Source organism: Rhineura floridana, chromosome 2 (assembly GCF_030035675.1).
Source record: "Rhineura floridana isolate rRhiFlo1 chromosome 2, rRhiFlo1.hap2, whole genome shotgun sequence".
In the NCBI taxonomy this organism is placed as follows: domain Eukaryota; kingdom Metazoa; phylum Chordata; class Lepidosauria; order Squamata; family Rhineuridae; genus Rhineura; species Rhineura floridana.
The window spans coordinates 169,395,227-169,412,889 of NC_084481.1; the positions used below are offsets into that span (position 1 = coordinate 169,395,227).

A 17,663-nucleotide genomic window follows, 5' to 3' on the forward strand; every position below is an offset into this window, starting at 1 on the left:
CGCCTAAGACAAATGAGAACTGCATATAAGTCTCTCTTAAAATTAAAGGAGTCATACGCTAAGTCCCTGTGGCAGCAACTAAGGTTAGCGGTAATTGAGAAAAAGGATGACCAGTTTTGGAATCTTGTTAACAAAGGTATGGACCATGCTAGACCCAGTGTCACTGACCAAATAACGTCGTCAGCCTGGCATTCGCACTTTAGTAGCTTTTACGGGTCCCCATCAACTAATAATAAGATCATGCCCAGGATAGAATTAACGAGTCTACCACAATGGCCGTTAATTACACCCTCAGAAATAAAAACTCTCATTATTGCTCTCAGATTGCGCAAAGCCCCAGGGGAAGATATGCTTCCCCCAGAAATCTTCAAATATTTTCCAGATTGGTGGGCGCCTATACTAGCCAAGGTATTTAACCAAATAAATAATACTGGTATTTTTCCGGAGGGTTGGAAACTTGGTATAGTTGCCCCCATATACAAAAAAGGGGATAAACAAGATCCATACAGGCCAATTAGCCTTTTAGACATCAGCTCTAAATTGTATGGCAGATACCTTTTTCATAAACTCGAGGACTGGGAAGCAGCAAATTTTATTATTTACCCAGAACAAGTGGGCTTCAGAAAGGGCCAAAGCACCATTGACCACTGTTTGACTCTTTATGCTCTGGTGAAACAGAGTATAGCAGGCCCTACAAAACGTCTTTTTGTGGCCTTTGTGGATCTGGCTACTGCCTTCGATTCAGTTGATAGACATCTCTTATCGGCTAAATTGGCCGACTTGAAAATTGACAGCCGGTTGCTTTTTTTAATCAGAGAATTGTATACCAACACACTGGCACGTATAAGGGTAGGGACATCAGGCGCCCTAACAGACCCCATTAAAATAAACAATGGGGTCAAACGGGATGCCTTTTGGCCCCTCTACTTTTTAACCTTTATTTAAATAACGTCCCGGAACTATCTGGTCCAACCTTCTTTCCCCCTTCATGCGGAAATAAGAAAATATCAATCTTGCTCTATGCAGATGATATGGTCCTCATGTCCATCACCCGCATAGGCCTGAAGAGACTTCTTTCAAGACTGGCTGACTTTTGTTTAAAAGAAAGGTTGCAAATTAATTATATTAAAACAAAAGTGATGGTGTTCACCAAAAAGCACACCAATTATAGATGGTCAATCGGCGGACACAGTATCGAACAATGTTGAGAGTTTAAGTACCTGGGAGTCTATTTCTCAGAAAAGCTTTCCTGGAAATGACACAATTATATGACCAAAATAATTGCCCTAAGGTCCAGTGGAGCCATTCTTAAATTTTGCCGCAAAATAGGCTGCAATCTGATTGATTCAGCATTAAAAATCTTCCAAAGCAAAATTCTCCCACAGATTTTTTTATGGGGCGGCAGTTTGGGGATGGGAGGATACCGAAGTGAGGACTTTGGAGGTAATCCAAAACAACTTTATTAAAAGACTCCTGTCCCTGCCGCCTGGCACTCCTGCCGCCCTGCTCCGTTCAGAGGTCGGCCTCCCTTCAATTAAAGCTCGAGTCCATGTTGCCCTAGTAAGTTTTTGGAAATTACTGATAGCCGCCCCTTCTAAAACAATAGTTAAGGCATGTTTGGAACCGGCTAAAGCAGGTAATTATTGGTCTGGCAGAATAGAAAGTGTTTTCCACCTATACCATGTTTCTCCACAGAAGTCTAAGACCCTAAACTCAAGATCCAAGCTACATGATACCTTCTTCCAATATAGCGCCAGTTTAGACAGGCTAGCTATTAATAATTCTAGATTTACTCCATGGTATAGGCTCTATAAAGTAGACAATCGCAAAGCTTCCTATTTGACCCAGTCGCTTCCATTAAAATTTAGACAGGCCTTCACGGCATTACGATTCCAGACTATGCCAAATGCTGTCATGGATGGGTGCTACACCCAAATGCCATGGGGTGAGCGTGTTTGTATCTGTGGTTCCAAGGAAACTGAGGATTTACCCCATTATCTTCTACTCTGTCCTTTGTATTCTCACCCCTCGGATAAGTTTCTGAAGACCCTGTTGGCTAACCCGCTTTTAACAACTCTCGAGCAACAAATCTTTTACCATATGTCCGATTTAGACCCTTCAATAACATACAGGGTCTCTCTTTTCGCTCTGGCAGCCTGGAAAATACGTGCTAGAGTTGTCTCTGACCTGGGGACTGATTACTGAGGGGGTGGTTTCCTATGAATATTTTATTCCTATTGCAATAGATCGTATAAGTCTCTTTTTCTTTTTCTTTTTCTTAAAAATGTTTTAATATTTTAGCGAATTTTAATTGTATCTGCCTAATGGTTGTAGACGTTTGCAGATGCTTGTTATGCAATGGCCTATGGCTACGCAATAAACTGAACTGATGACACGTTACATGTGAGGCTACCCTTTGAAGATAGTTTGGAAACTTCAGTTGGTTCATGGAAGCCAGTGACTGGTATTTTCCATTCTGGCCATATGTTTTAAAGTATCTTGCACTGGCTTTTAATGTATTTCCAGACTAAATTCAAAGTGCTAGTTCTAACCTTTAGCTGGCTTGGGACCATTATACATAAAGGACCATCTTTTTCCATTTGAATCTACCCAGAATTTAAGAACTGCATCATAGGGCTTCTTGTGAGTGAAGATTCTTTTGAGTGATGGGTCCTGTTTGTGACAGGTAAGGGAGGCACCAACACATCTTGTAGAAGAAAAATCAGGATCCATCTGTTCTCCACTAGTAGTTTATATAGTATTGTGGTTTCCCCCAGGTAGCATACCGTCAGGTGGGTAGTAGCACTGCCTAGTGTCCAGAGGCAGGAATGCAGGAGTCAAGACTTTGGCTGCTTCTTCTGGCTTGACCCCATTCCATTCCTGCCTTTATCCTAGGTTAGATCCTTTAGCCTTAGCTCTGTCTGTCAGTTTGTTTCTTGTTGTTCATGTTAGTTCTTTTCTTCAGTATTTCTCTTGTGTTTGTACTTTTTAACGTGTTTTTTAAAATATATATATATATTGGGGGGTGGTTCTGCCTGGGTTTGGTCTCTTGTAGGGCCGGGGTGCCTTCAGAACCCGGCCTTTCCTTCCCATTCCTGCCCATTCAGCTCGCCCAGCCTTCCCCTCTGGAGCTCACAATCGCAGCTCCAATTCCTTCCCTTCCGCATTTCTGTGGCTCCAACTGTCACTGGCCCATTTCTCGGAGCTTGCTCCTGTGGCTCCAACCATCGCTGGCCTTGTCCCTGTGGCCATGGCCCACCCGGCTCTCTCTGTCTTTTTCTCTGCGCCTCCCGCCTGCCTTGGAGCTCTTGGTTGTAGCTCTATCTCCTACCCACCGTCCTTTCACGGCGGTTGCTCCCTCCTTTCTTGGGGCTCGCAGCTGCGGCCCCATCTCCTCTCCACCACCTTTTCGCCGGTGCGGCTCCTGCCTACGTAGGAACTTGCAGCTGCGGCTCCTTTTCCTGCCTGTAATCCTCTGGTTCCATCTCTGGCCCACTCCAGCCCACCGCCCTTTCATGGCTCCATGTGAGCTCGCAGCGGCTTCTGCTCTCTGGCTTGTAGCCCGCCCCGCTTGCCTTCTGCAGCTTGCAGCAGCAGTCCACTCTAGTCTAGCAGCAGCTTCTCTCTTCCCCAGGCTGTTTCAGGAGCTCGTGGCTACTGCCTTGCACCGTATTTGGCTGGTGCTATAGAGCCGCCATTTTGTGGTTCCCACAATTTTTTGTCCTGTCTTCTTCCTCATAGGTGGCCATTTTGTGTGGTGTTTTTTCCCGCTCTTTTTCTCCAGTTGCCATTTTGGCTGTCAGTTTACCACCTTTTTTCTGTCCCTGGTCTTGCTTTCTGTCCCTGGCTATCTGTCTCTGGCCTCCTCTTGTTTACTCCTCTCCTTATACAAGGCACAAACAGAGGACTTAAAGGGACAAGCGCGTAAATGGACAAAACAAAAGGGAAGAGGAAGGAGCAGTAAGGAAGAAGTTATAAGCAGTCATATTTTACAGAAATAAAATAGGAGAAGCAAGGAAAACGTAAAAGGAAGGTGTTGACTGTTTTGAGGTCATACTGTTCCCCTCTACCGTGGGTGTGTTCTACTGGCCTCTCTCAATCCATCACAACCCCTAACTGTGTGTGAAGGAGTTGGCTGCTTGAGGTAATACCACTCCCCTCTACCGTGGGCGTGTTCTGCTGGCCTCCCTCAATCCACCACACCCTTGTGCGTGTGTGACGTGATTAATCACCTTCATTGGACTATTTATATCTTGCCTGGTACTGCTCCCCTCTACCTTATGCATGCTTACCATGGCTGAACTACCTTCCGCTGCACCTAGAGAATTAATTACAGGACCACAACTCATCAGTGATGTGCAGCTGTTAGTCACTTCACAGCCAACAACAACTCAGGCCGTGCCTACAGCCAAGTCATCTAAGCATAGACCTCCAAACACGCCCCTTCCAAATGTACCAAGAAGTCGTGTCTTTCTCCTAAACAGACAGCTAACAGACGAGCTCGGTATATCAGTCTTCCAGCTTCACTTGCCACTTCCGCTGACTGCCAACAGAGCCCGGAAGCTGCTTTCCATTCACCTGCTGAGTCTTTGGAGGAAGAATTTGAAGGCTTCCCAGAACAGCCTCCTGTGGTGCCTCCTCACCAGGGAATTCTCCTTTTACAACTTCTGACCCCGCACCTGAGCAGCCTGGGCCATCTGCAGCTCCACCACAGCCTCAGCTGCCCTTGGATCCTCTGGCGTATGTGACCCCCTTGCAAGGTCTGCTTTTGAACCAAACATTTCTCTCCCAATTCAGAGACACGCTGCTTATTAGGCACAACCCTCTCCCTCATCTGAGGTTGGTCCAGAACGACAACGGGTCTTGTCTCCTAACCCCTTTGACTTCACCAGAGGTAGGGTCCAACATGACCTTGAGGCTGATGCTGATCCACTGGATCCTTTCATCACCCCAGAGGGGGACGAGGCGGAATGGAGCAGGAGGTCAGATGGAGAGGAAGACAGCTCACATCATCTGACTCTTCAGACTATCTCACCTTTTTCTGCAAAGCCTTATATACTCTGGGTCTTGAGGGGCCACTACCTGAAACCTCATCAGCTCCAGTCAAGGGGGCGAAAGTACTGAAAGCTCCCAAGTTTTCAGTTCATTCTTCCCCAGTGCTTGTTCCTCTCAACAAAATGGTGGAGGAATGGGGTCATCCTCCTCAGGCATGTCGTGGGACAGCATTCTGTACTAATTTTATTCATTAGACCCTGGCTTCATTAATTCTTTGAAAGTTCCTGCAGTGGATGGGCCTATCTCTGCTCTTGTTTCCAGATGTCGTCTTCCCAAGGAAGGTGATTCCCAAGTCAGAGACCCATCTGAACAGAGACTGGACTTAAGTCTTTGAAGAACCCACAAAGCTTCAGCTTACGCAGTTTGTGCTTCCTGTGCAGCCTCCCTGATCACCAGAGTCTCGATAATGTGGCTTGATGAATTACTTGATAACGCAGAGCCTGACTAGGCTAGATTGCGCAGGACTCTGGTCAAGCTAAACAAGGCCACTGCATTTGTGGCAGACGCATCACTTGACACAATGCAATTTGCCACTAGGGCGATGTCCACAGGGGTGGCAGCTCGCTGCACCCTTTGGCTATGCCACTGGGATGCTGACAATACCACTCATATCAACCTTGCCACAGCCTCCTACTTTGGTTCCCTCTTGTTTGAAGATGAGGCTCTCAAGGTGGTACTCGTTGACCCCAAGGACAAGAGGAAGCCCGTGTTAGCCACTACTAAACAGGACGACCGCAGAGTTACCCGCAGATCATCATCTTACCCATACCAGCAGCCCTTTTGGGCTTTGTTGCGATTTTTGGTTGTCCAGTGGATACAGGAACAGACAGCAATTCTTCAGCCGCAACCAGAATCAGTTCTCCAGACACCAAAGGCGTACTTCATCCAGTGGCTGTGGGGGGCGTCAGCAGCACCGATACTGACGCCATACCAATAAGTGGCAGACTTCTATATTTCGCCAGAGCCTGGAGTCATGTCACAATGGATGCATGGGTGTGAGATACTGTGACTCAGGCTTACTGGATAGAGTTCTGGGAGTTTCCTCCTCAAAGATTCATACTGTCCTCCCTCTCCAGCAGTGATGACTGAGGCCAGAAACCACTTGCTGTCTATAGGTGCAATAGAGCCGGTGGGTCCCGCCAAATTTTACTCAGGTGTCTACTCCATTCTCTTTGCAGTGCCCAAAAAAGATAATTCATGAATGGCTATCCTGGATCTCAAATTTCTCAACACCTTTGTCAGGCATCAGCACTTCAAGATGGAATCCCTGTCATCGATGGTGGAGGCACTTCAGGAGGGGGGTTTTTTGGCTTCTGTCGATCTGAAGGAAGCCTGTCCTCATGTCCCCATCCTGCCCAACCACGAAAAGTTCCAGAGGTTCGCCTACAACCAGGCTCACTTCCAGTATTTGGCCCTCCTGTTTGGTCTCTCGTCCGAGGGTGTTCACAAAGCTGATGGTTGCTCTGATGGCACACCTTCGGCTCATTGCAACTCTTTCGTTCAAGGCCGGTGGACAGTCTCCAAGCAACTCCACAGCATAAATTGCTGGAGTTGCGAGCAGTGCGTCTGGCCCTTCTCCACTTTCATCTAAGGCTCCATCTGATCGACATGCTCATTCATACAGACAACATCAGTGTGCAGGCACATTTGAACCGTCAAAGGGCACACAGTTGAGTGCCCTCCAGGCGGAGTCGGCTCTCATCTTCAACTGGGCCAAACATCACCTACACTTCTTGAGAGCAGAGCATCTCAGTGGTGACCTCGGTATAGCAGCAGACTGGCTTAGCAGACAACGGGTTCTTCCTTGGGAGTGCAAACTGCATCCCAGTGTATTCCAGCAACTGCACCATCAATTCAGGCCCTTCATCGCCAGTCTCTTTGCCTCATCTCAGAATGTTCAACTTCCAAGATTTTTCACCCATTATCACCAACAGAGCACCAAAGCAATCCACGCATTGGCAACTCCTTGGCCAAGAGGCATACTCTATGCCTTTTCTCCAGTTCCGCTACTGGGATGCACAATCAAGAAGATTCGTCAGGAACGTGCTTGAATTTTCTCCTAGCTCCTTACTGGCTGTGCAGGCCATGGTTTTCGAATCTGCTAGTTCTCTCAACTCAGGAACCATGGTGTCTACCTTCATCGCTAGACCTGCTATCTCAGGGTCCAGTTCATTATCCAGACCCTGGCTGGCTGAGTCTGACAGCCTGGGTGTTGAGCAGTCTTACTTGAGGTGTTCAGGATTCTCTAAGGAAGTCGTAGCTACCATTTTGGCCTCTAGAAGGCCTTCCACAGTTCACATATATCAAGGCATGTGGTCAGCCTTTGCTATTTGGTGTTTTAAGCAGCAAATCTGCCCCTCCAGGGCTAGGTTTAATCACCTGTTGAATTTCTCCATGCGGGTCTCTCGATGGGGCTGAAACCTAATACTCTATGCAGGCAAGCCTCATCCATCTCATCCATATTGTCTGCATGAACGGACCAGCCTTCTCTTGGAACACACCCCTTGCTTAAGCGTTTCCTGAGAGGGCTTCTCTCCTGTCACCACCTGTACTTCATCGATTTCCTTCCTGGAGCCTTCCAAAAGTCCTTCAAGCCTGCATTGTTACATTTACTCTCATACAAGGTCCTGTTTCTTGTGGCAGTTACTTCAGCCCGGAGGTTATTGGATCTGGCAGCCTTGTCCATTGCCCACTGTCTCTGCGTCTTCCACAAGGACTCTGTGAAGTTGCACCCAGATCCTACCTTTCGACCTAGGTTTCTTCCATCTTTCACTGTAATCAGGATATCTTCTTGCCCTCCTTTTGTCCTCAGCTGACTCATCCCCTGGAAAAGGCCTGGCGCTCCCTGGACATTCAACAAGCCCTGAAGTTCTGTCTGACCAGGACCCAGGACATTTATCTATCCAAGTCTCTTTCCGTCTCATTTCATCCAAGGGCATTGGGGAAGAAAGTCACCAGTTCAACGCTGTCTTGTTGGCTGCAGGCTTGCATTATCCTCGCCTGTGAGCCTCTTTGGATGCCAGAACATCACAGCCCATTCTACGAGGTTGGTATCCACTATGGCTGCCTTCACAACCAGTGCACCCATTGCAGATATTTGTAAGGCAGCTGTGTGGTTCATTCCTAATACCTTTATTAGACACTATAAAGTAAATCGTTTGGCATCAGCAGACACCTCATTTGATAGGCGAGTTCTGCAGCAGGTACTATAATCATCTTAGGCAACCTGGGCCTGCCCTACTGGGACTGCTTTGGTACATCCCACCTAATGGTATGGTACCTGGGAGAAACGGACCATTGGTCTCACCTGAAGGGTGGTTTCCCTGGGTATCATACCATCAGGGCCCTCCCTGCTGACGGTGGCTGCCTAGCTAGTCTGCAGATAATTTTTTACTATTCTCTGATAACAAACCTTTCTCAAGCCACTAGAGTTTAGATTACATTACCTGTGTTACTCACTGCTTAACTTAGGTTGCTGCTAAGGCTGTTTACTGTTTATGCATATTTTCTGTCTGGAGTCAAGATGTGCATTAGTATGTTTGCTGGTCCTTGCATTTTTCTCTGGCTGTGTATGTTCTGGCTGAAGAGAGATGTCAGGATCCAGGTACAGTTCATCCGGAATGGGGTCATGCCAGAAGGAGCAGCCAAAGTCTTGACTCCTGCATTCCTGCCTTTGGACAGTAGGCGGTGCTACTACCCACCTGATGGTATGATACCTAGGGAAATCACCCTTCAGGTGAGACCAGTGGTCCATTTTATTTCTATAGTGTGTTTATTTCTGTACTGGTAATCATATTAATTTTTATTTAAGTTTGGTCTGCCATATCTCTGTTTGAATATTATTTTTTATTCTGATGCTGTTTGTTTTATTGCTGTATATGTGTTTTACTTTGGATATTTTTAGTAGAAAGTAGCAGCCCAATTTGTAAAAAAGGTTCATGGTGTATTAAACTTCCCACACATCCTGAAATGCAGCTTGCTGTTATGTGCCTTCAAGTTGATTGCGACTTATGGTGACCCTATGAATCAGCAACCTCCAATAGCATCTGTTATAAACCACCCTGCTCAGATCTCGTAAGTTCAGGTCTGTGGCTTCCTTTATGGAATCAATCCATCTCTTGTTTGGTCTTCCTCTTTTTCTATTCCCTTTTGTTTTTCCCAGCATTATTGTCTTTCCTAGTGAATCTTGTCTTCTTGTTATGTGTCCAAAATATGATAACCTCAGTTTCATCGTTTTAGCTTATAATTATAGTTCTGGTTTAATTTGTTCGGACACCCAATTATTTGTCTTTTTCGCAGTCCATGGTATGCGCAAAGCTCTCCTCCAACACCACATTTCACATGAGTTGATTTTTCTCATGCGCTTTTTTTCACTATCCAACTTTCACATCTATACATAGAGATTGGGAATACCATGGTCTGAATGATCCTGACTTTAGTGTTCAGTGATACATCTTTGCATTTGAGGACCTTTTCTAGTTTTCTCATAGCTGCCCTCCCCAGTCCTAGCCTTCTAATTTCTTGACTATTGTCTCCATTTTGGTTAATGACTGTGCCAAGGTATTGATAATCCTTGACAAGTTCAATGTCTTCATTGTCAACTTTAAAGTTACATAAATCTTCTCTTGACCGCCCCCAATTGCTGCAAGCCAAAGGTTACCTATTGCACTGCTCTTATTCTACCAACGAAAATCTGTAGCAGAAGAGAGCAGCACACAGGCATAACCCAAACTATCCAGGGCTCAAAGTTTGGATAACTAAAGGAAACTGGCAACTTGCGTGAATTCTGCCTCATGCTGGAGGACAGCATTTCAGCAAGTGAAGCCATGCATGGGCTCTGGAGTTCTGTTGCCTCTTCAGACTTAGATGTAGAGGTGGCTCACCTTCCATTGCAGCAAGGGATATATATCTTATAATAGCAGAATGCAAGTTTAATTTAATAGTGTGATTTTAAGTTTACAGACTTCTGTTTTTATGTGATCTAGATTTCCATCAACAGTGAGTTGCACATGGGATCCATTCCACCTGATGAAAGCAGCAATGACATGCTGGTGATTGTAGATGATCCAGCATCTTCAGCACCTCAGTCAAGAGCTACTAATTCTCCTGCTTCCATCACTGGCTCAATGTCTGACAACATGAATGGTTAGTATTTGTCTATAATCATGGCCTACAAATAGCATAGTGTGAATTCTGTATTTTGCATTGCTTATGAATGTTGGATGTACTTAAGAACCGGGCTGGAGTTAGTCTAGAAAAAGGTCTTCAGATTTGTTAGCTTAAGTGAAATATAATGTGTTTGATCGTTCACTGCACGCTTAATGCTTTTGATTCTAAATACGCTTTTTAAGTTAGTGTAGTGACTAGAGTATGAAATGTAGTCTAGATGGTAGAGCTGTGCACAAGATTTACACAAATTACAAACCAAATCAGGCCAATTTGTATTCTGTCCAGATTGGATTGAAGCAACTGCAGATCTCTACAGAGCTCACCAGTTAATCTCAAATCGATTCATACAGATCTGTAGCTCAAAACAGTCTCTAATGAACCCAGACAGGATGTCTCTGAAATAGAGCAATTACAATACCATATAAGGAGAACACCAAAGTGGAGAGAGAAAGAGGAAGGTTAGAATACTATCACCCCACTCAACACTTTCCAATCACAGTGCTTGGAAGGGATGTAGTCTTAATTAAAATGCAGAAATATTTTGTAAGTTCTGTCTCTTAGAAATGTTTGGTGGGGATTGAGTAGCATTTGTTCAGCTTGTGTATGTTTTCTGTTCTTTCCCAATCAATCCAAGTCCCATTCTTTCTTACATTTTTTTATTCTATTCCCATTGCTAAGAATTATTAAACTTAGAGGGCATATTTAACCACAGCTTTTTAAATTCATTGTTGTTGTTGTTATCATCCAGTTGCTACCCACAAACAGTAAGCAGCCAGCTTGTGTGGTTTCACTTTTTCTAAAAAAAAGTTTTATTAATAGCCAGCCAAACCTTGTGAGTATATTAGCCAGCATTCTGAGTTAAGAATTATTATTGTTATTGTTATTACTATTATTATTATTATTTCCAGTTGCTAACCACAGTGAGTATTATTAATCTTCAATACTGTATTTTTTCCTGCTGTTGGCAGTCTGCCCCATACATTACAAGGTCTTTTTTTTTAAAAAAAAAACAGTCTTTCTTGGGAAAAGTAAACTTTAAAAGTGGCTAGTATGAAAACCCCTGGAGCTACCCACCTGGAATTTGGCGGGGTTAATTTCCTCTATAGAGGCTACCATATCACCAGATTTCATTTCCGTTTGTGAAAAAAACAAAAGTATTATATCGGTTTTAATTTTAAAACATTTTAAACTTTAAATGTGGCTAGCTTGAAATCCTCTGGAGATATCCACCTGCAACTTGGCAGGTTTAATCCCCTATATAGCAGCTACCATGTCTCCAAATTTGCCATTCTTCATAGGGATGTTGCGTCCTACTGGAGGATCAAGCAGGGTCCTCTCAATTCTTTTGCCTCCTCTCCAGTGAGTGGAGTCATCCACCTAGCCAGACTAACTGACAGAGCAGACAACTCCTTAACCCCCATTCAGTCGTCAGATTGGCACAGCAAACTAACCTCACTGGAGAAAAAATTGCAAAGAACGTAACAGCAGAGAACAAAGAAAACAGTTCCTATAACACAAGAACATGAAGAAAGATAATCCCATTCCCAAGCTGCGGGGATGTCCTAAGAAATGGAAAGGAATCCCTAACATATAAGAGGCGGCGGATGAAGCTGTAAACCAACCCCCTCCCCACCCATATCAGCAGAGGAAGGAGAGGCGGGCAGAATGTCTTCTATCAGGATCTACATATAGAAATTCATGGTAAGACAAATTTCCATTTTTGCCAGATCCTGATCGAAGACGTTCTTCATAGGGATATACAAGAGCCACAGCGAGGGTGGGCTTCCTCTGCTCCTTAATTCACCACCTCACCACTCGCTGAAGCACCTTTCTGCCAAATGCTGCTTCAACGAATGCAAAGGAATCTATTTTGTAGTGTCTAAGGAAAATGTGAGGGGAGGCCCACATAGCTGGCCTACAAATATCCATCTCAAGAAAATAAACCTTAAAAGCAGCCGAGGCTGTAGCATCCCTCAGATAATGAGATCCATCGAGATCTGCACAGTAAGACAAATTTCCATTTTTCATGTCCCTAGGTCAAAAAACAAGAAAATTATGACCATTTGGGGTTTGCAGTGTAAATCAATGGGACTTCCAGAGATTTGTAATATGTGGATTGTGACTCGGATTGGAACTGGTCCGAATCTGTCCAGACTGGATTGGGCCTGATCTGTATTTACAAATCGGAGCCACAAATTGGATCAGGGGGTCTGTGCACAGCTCTACTAGATAGTCCCTGTTTCATATTTCACTTTAGCCATGAACTTAACTGGATGGCTTTAGGCAACTCAAAGTCTCTTTCAGCCTCAATGGCCCATCTGTATTATAATTTACATGGATAATAATACTGTTGTAGAACCGTATAAACACTGCTGCATTTTTTCATTATGGTATTTCTGATGTTTCTTGATTAGAGATGCATGTAGTAGAAAATTGCAATTCTCTAATTCTGTATTGTCCAAGTCTGAGAAGTTAAAAATGTTTCCTAAAAATGCTAGTGTGAAAAGGGGGCTATACTAACGGACTGTCAGCAGTGCAAGTTCCAATCTACAGCCAAACAAAAAGTTGGGGCAGACTTACTTCTGCAGTTCCATAGAGCTTATCAATGTTCCTAGTTTGTGAGATCAGTGCATCAGCTTTCCAAAGGTCAGAGCATTATTTTCCATCTTTTTTCCCACCTACCTCTTGGTTCAGCTTTGCCCTTGATTAATCTCTAAAATAATCTGTCTAAAAATAATAGAAGATAAATCTATTGGGTTCTTTTTGTTATACAGGGCCAAACAGAGTGAACTAAGATCTTAGATACAGATCAAGTACATTTCCTAAAGTGCAAATCTGAGTTACTTCTATTAGATGTGGGTAGATTATAAAAAATTGATGTAAAACACTTAGAGTTTATTAATCAGTAGGGCATTAGAGATTACAGTGGTAGTTTGGGAAGCCAGCTAACCTATGAATTCAGCAAAGGCATGTCTTTTTGAGGGTATTGAACAAATTTATTTTTAGGACAAGCACTGTCAGAGTGGAGAGAGCCTGTCTTACTGAGACAGTGCTCATCTACAGGCAGCAGGCTGCTCTTGTCCAAAGTCACTTTACTAAATATCTATAAAATGTGACAGTATATATTGGCCTTGATGAATGAGGTAAATGCCTTGAAATGGTATGGGTCATAAAGGCAAAACAAATAGTGTTGTTTACTAAATTATATTTAATTCTAGAGTCACCATTTGTTATACACTGCTAAATGTTTCCACATCTCCTTGCTTGATTTGTTTCATTAAGGAATTTCAATACAGGATATGCCCATCACAGGGAGAGGTCATTCAGGTAGAAGCCGAGGCCGCCCGAAAGGTTCAAATGGTGGGTCTAAAAGCACAGGGAAAGGCCGGAGCCGGAAATCAACAGCAGGAAGTGCAGCTGCCATGGCAGGTGCTAAAGCAGGAGCAGCAGCCGCCTCTGCAGCAGCATATGCAGCATATGGGTACAATGTGTCTAAAGGTATGAGAGTGTGTGTGGCATTGAACTTCAGCCATCATTAAAAAAATCTGTAGAATAGCTTAGTCTACAAATGAAATCCAGGCACATTGAGGTACCAAAACATATAGTAGTGTAAAAGTTCACATCTAGTCCCAGAAAGATGAGGAATTGGGTGGAACTGTCCTAATCTCCAATCCACATTTTTGTTCTTACCATGTTTATAATTAGAATGTTCATTCATTTGGGGGGGGGGAGCTAATTAGCCTCACAAAATTCAGTGAAGATTGGTCAAACTGAGCTTTGATACTAAATACAAACACTGGATTTTTTTTCCTTTAGAAGCTTTCTTTCCACTCTAATGAATGAGCTCAAATATGGATACTCACTGCCTTTGGGTATCCTTAGGGTAAAAAGGCAGGATAGATATTTTTTCTTTATAAAAAATGCTAAAGTTGTATGTAAAGATCATGGTTAGTAGTAATCCTTCAGTTTTAATTTTGTATGCAGTTAAAAAATTGTAGCCTGGACATGGCCTTATTGAGAAAGGATTTGCTTTGTTGTTGTTGCTGTTGCTAGGTATGTCTTCAGGCAGCCCTCTCCAGACTCCACTTATCCGACCAGCTGGACTTTCAGACTTTGGACAGTCAAGCACCACTTCTCCCTTGAGTAAAGGAAACAGCATTTGTGGAACCTCCAAAACCTTAAACCTGGCAGGTTCCTTGGCACCAGAAACCTCAATCCGAAAACAATATAAAGGAGCCCACACCTCAGGTGGGCGATAGTAATTTTGAAACCCTGGAACCTGTGTATCTCCATATCGGCTTTCCAAGCAGCCCACCAGCAAAAGGGTATACAAAGGATGCCTTGTTTCCATCCCGTATGTGGGTTTGAAGAGAAGATAACTGCACTACTGGGGCAAGTGGTATTCTGTGTGCACTTTCATGTGTAGCCCAGATTTACTATCTTTGCAGATTTGTGAGGAGGAGGGACAGAGACTTGGGATGCTTGAGCTTATCTTTTCCATGAAGTGTTTTCTGGCATCCTACAAATCATGCAGGGAAAGGATCCGGCTTCCATATGAGACTGGCTGCAAGATCTCCTCCCCCTTTGTTTGTACTCGCACCAGCGCCCTGTCCCCTCGTCTTTCAGGTTTCATGTGGAATTCAACTGCATTCTTATAATAAGGAGATTGGCATCTAAACTTTGGGGGTGCCCTACAGATTCAGAGGAGCCTTCTGGTCAGTGCACCTTTTTTTAAGGGAGCTGTGGATAAATAACTTAGTGGTTCTAACATGTATGATTGGTGGATGCCATGAAGAATAGATTTCAGGGGAAAGGAGAGAGGAGTTTTGCACTGTGCCCTAGAAAGTATTTTCTCAGTATCATGCTTTTGAGCTACTAGAGTACTGTTTGGTTGGCTAAAGAACAATAGGACAGATAGAGCCTTTGAGAATGATGTTGGTGTCTTTGCTTCACAGAGTACGAGAAGTTTTCAATTGCCAGTTAGAATTGCAAAACCCAGGTTCAGATGAGTTTACTTTCATAGCATTGGGTTCTAATTACATTTTTTTTTTGGATTTGGCTTATGTGGGACTCTTCAAAGTTTTAGAATAAAAAGCCATTTTGTGTGTGATTACAAGGAGTATGAGTAGTAGGGAATTGACACTCCTTTCATCTCATTGTGCCATGGAAGAGTTTTTTGAAAATGTTTTAAGTACCACTGTTTGCCACACTACAAAAGATGTACAATGGGGAATAATTCCCCACTTCCATACAGTCCCTAGCTAAAGTTATGTCTTTCATTCCAAGCCATCCATTCACTGTGTACCTTTTAGTCTCATTTGTCAGCAGTGTCCACACCCAGCAGGCTTGGATTGCTCCACTGTGATGATCCAGCACTGTAGCAAAGCTCTGTGAAACTAGTGAAAGTTGTTAGAGAGCAGCAACGCCATTAGTGCAACTCTTTGTTCTGGTACTCCATTCTGAATGCACAAGAACCCTCTGCTTTGGCATGATATATGTACTGTCTGCATTGCACTGAGATGATGGAGGGAGGCAGTTCTCCTGCCTTCACATTGACATTAAATGAATATTCTTTCTGGGCATTTTCATCGTTCAATGGAGAACCAGGTGACGAGGTGAAGATCTTAGCTAAGGTAGCAAAGGATTTTTCAGTCTCATGCACCTTGCCTGGTGACCCACAGTGTAGAGCAAGTGCTTCCTGTTGGCTCTGCCTCTAATTTGCACACCTGAAAATAGCAGAAATGAGTTCAGTTAGATTGGTTTTTTTAAAAACAGATTTGGAGGGAATAATTGGGTGGGGAGGGGATATTTAAGTTAAATCATGAAGATTTTACCCCACCCCCCTCAGATTCACATGTGTATATACAGTGTTTAGAGGGAATCAGAAAAATGCCAAGCCTTTTTTTCCTCTTTGAATGTGCTGTCTATTTTTATAACTGAACGTGTATATATGTATAAAAAGAGACACATCTTTCTTTTACTAACTGGAGAAAAGAATCTTAAATAAAATGGAGTGAGATAATTTTATGTAAATTCAGTCTCTGTGGCTTACTGTTTCCACCGCGGAATATGGTGAAACAAGGTATTTGTTGAAGTGCTTCATTCTTAAAATGTGTGGAAGGTTTCCAGATGTTTGCAGATTGCAAATGTGTATTTTATTATCTTAGTAATAATGCACTTTGTGATTATTTTTACTGTTTTTCTCATTATTTTATACCTGCCTTTCATATGTCTAAGAAATACAGTAGGGCCCCGATCATACGGCAGGTTCCGTTCCGGACCGCCGCTGTAAAGCGAAATCTGCCGTAAAGCGGAATGCATTGACTAACATTGTCTAAAATGGCGCCCAGTGCCCGAAAAACACCATAAAAGTGGAGCAAGTGCCGTAGGAGCGGGGCCTTTCTGCAATTGACAACTGCTGTATCAGTGGAATGCTGCAAAGCGGAGCGCTGCAAAGCGGGGCCCTACTGTAACTGCGTGTAGCAGGATGCACGGACTGCACAGGAGATCACAAAAGACTTCTTGCCTCTACAGTCTTGGAGCCATCTGGTTCATAAATCAGTGGATAAAATATAAGTGACTTCCTTCTCTCATCCTGCCCTTGTGTCAGTCCTTATGTAAGTGGTTTCCACCATTGTGATAGCACTAGAATGTATATTGGGGCGTGGGGATGGTACAAATGCTAAAAAATGTTGTTGTGCTGTTCAGTGTGGTGGTGTGAATTCTTGTTACATGAGTAGCAGGGCACATTGTAGACGTTGTAAATTAAAATACCTCCCCTGCATCCCCTTCTCCCATTTTGCTTAAATATCAAACTGGGCCCATAGCATCATAGTTTATTTCCTGCATAATTTGGTAGCTGTGTGTGCATCTGTCCAAACCAGACAGTGATTTTTGAGGACATCAACATGTTTAAAAAGCAAAGTATGCATAATGTTTAGACTTCCCTTTCAATGCTAAGGAAAATTGTAACACTCAACTGTTGTTGTCTTATATTTATTAGTAGTGAGTGTAGGTTCTTCGTTGTGGTGGTGGTGGGGTGGTTTTGTTTTTGTTTTGTAAAATAAGGAGTCATGATTTCATGCACCAAAAATACTTCTTAGTTCTCTCACTGTCAGGTATGTCCTCTTTTTGGTATGTAGTTACCCTGATTCCTTCTTGGTGATTAAACTATCTGCTGTTTCCTACAAACTAACCTCTTGCTAGATGACAAGGCTTGGCCTTCCTGTCCTGTTGTCTGTCTTGTGAGTAGTTCGAGTTGGATAGCATCAGGACTTTTCAAATGTGGGTCATGCTGTGATTGACCTGGATCCCTAGGTAAGAGGATCCTCAAATTCCTAGTAATGTGACTCATTACACCAAGGGATGGGGAGCTAGATCTGTTTGGTGGGCCAGATTGTTATCTCCCCTACCCACCTGTGAGCCAAATTTGACAGGTG

At 43.7% G+C, this 17,663-nt stretch overlaps 1 protein-coding gene across 3 annotated transcripts in view; it reads left to right on the plus strand.

The window, feature by feature from the left end:
* Positions 1–16,257, plus strand: part of INO80 (INO80 complex ATPase subunit) — a 166,431-nt gene extending 150,174 nt beyond the window's left edge. For 2 of the 3 annotated variants that reach the window (XM_061611394.1, XM_061611395.1), the window contains exons 34-36: positions 10,041–10,200; positions 13,507–13,722; positions 14,278–16,257. In XM_061611394.1, coding sequence (XP_061467378.1) covers positions 10,041–10,200; positions 13,507–13,722; positions 14,278–14,483 — 582 coding nt within the window. In that variant the 3' untranslated portion in view covers positions 14,484–16,257. Of the gene's footprint in view, positions 1–2,614; positions 2,695–10,040; positions 10,201–13,506; positions 13,723–14,277 lie in introns of those variants that run through there. The other variant, XM_061611396.1, reaches the window with a different exon arrangement.
* The last annotated feature ends 1,406 nt before the right edge of the window (positions 16,258–17,663 follow it).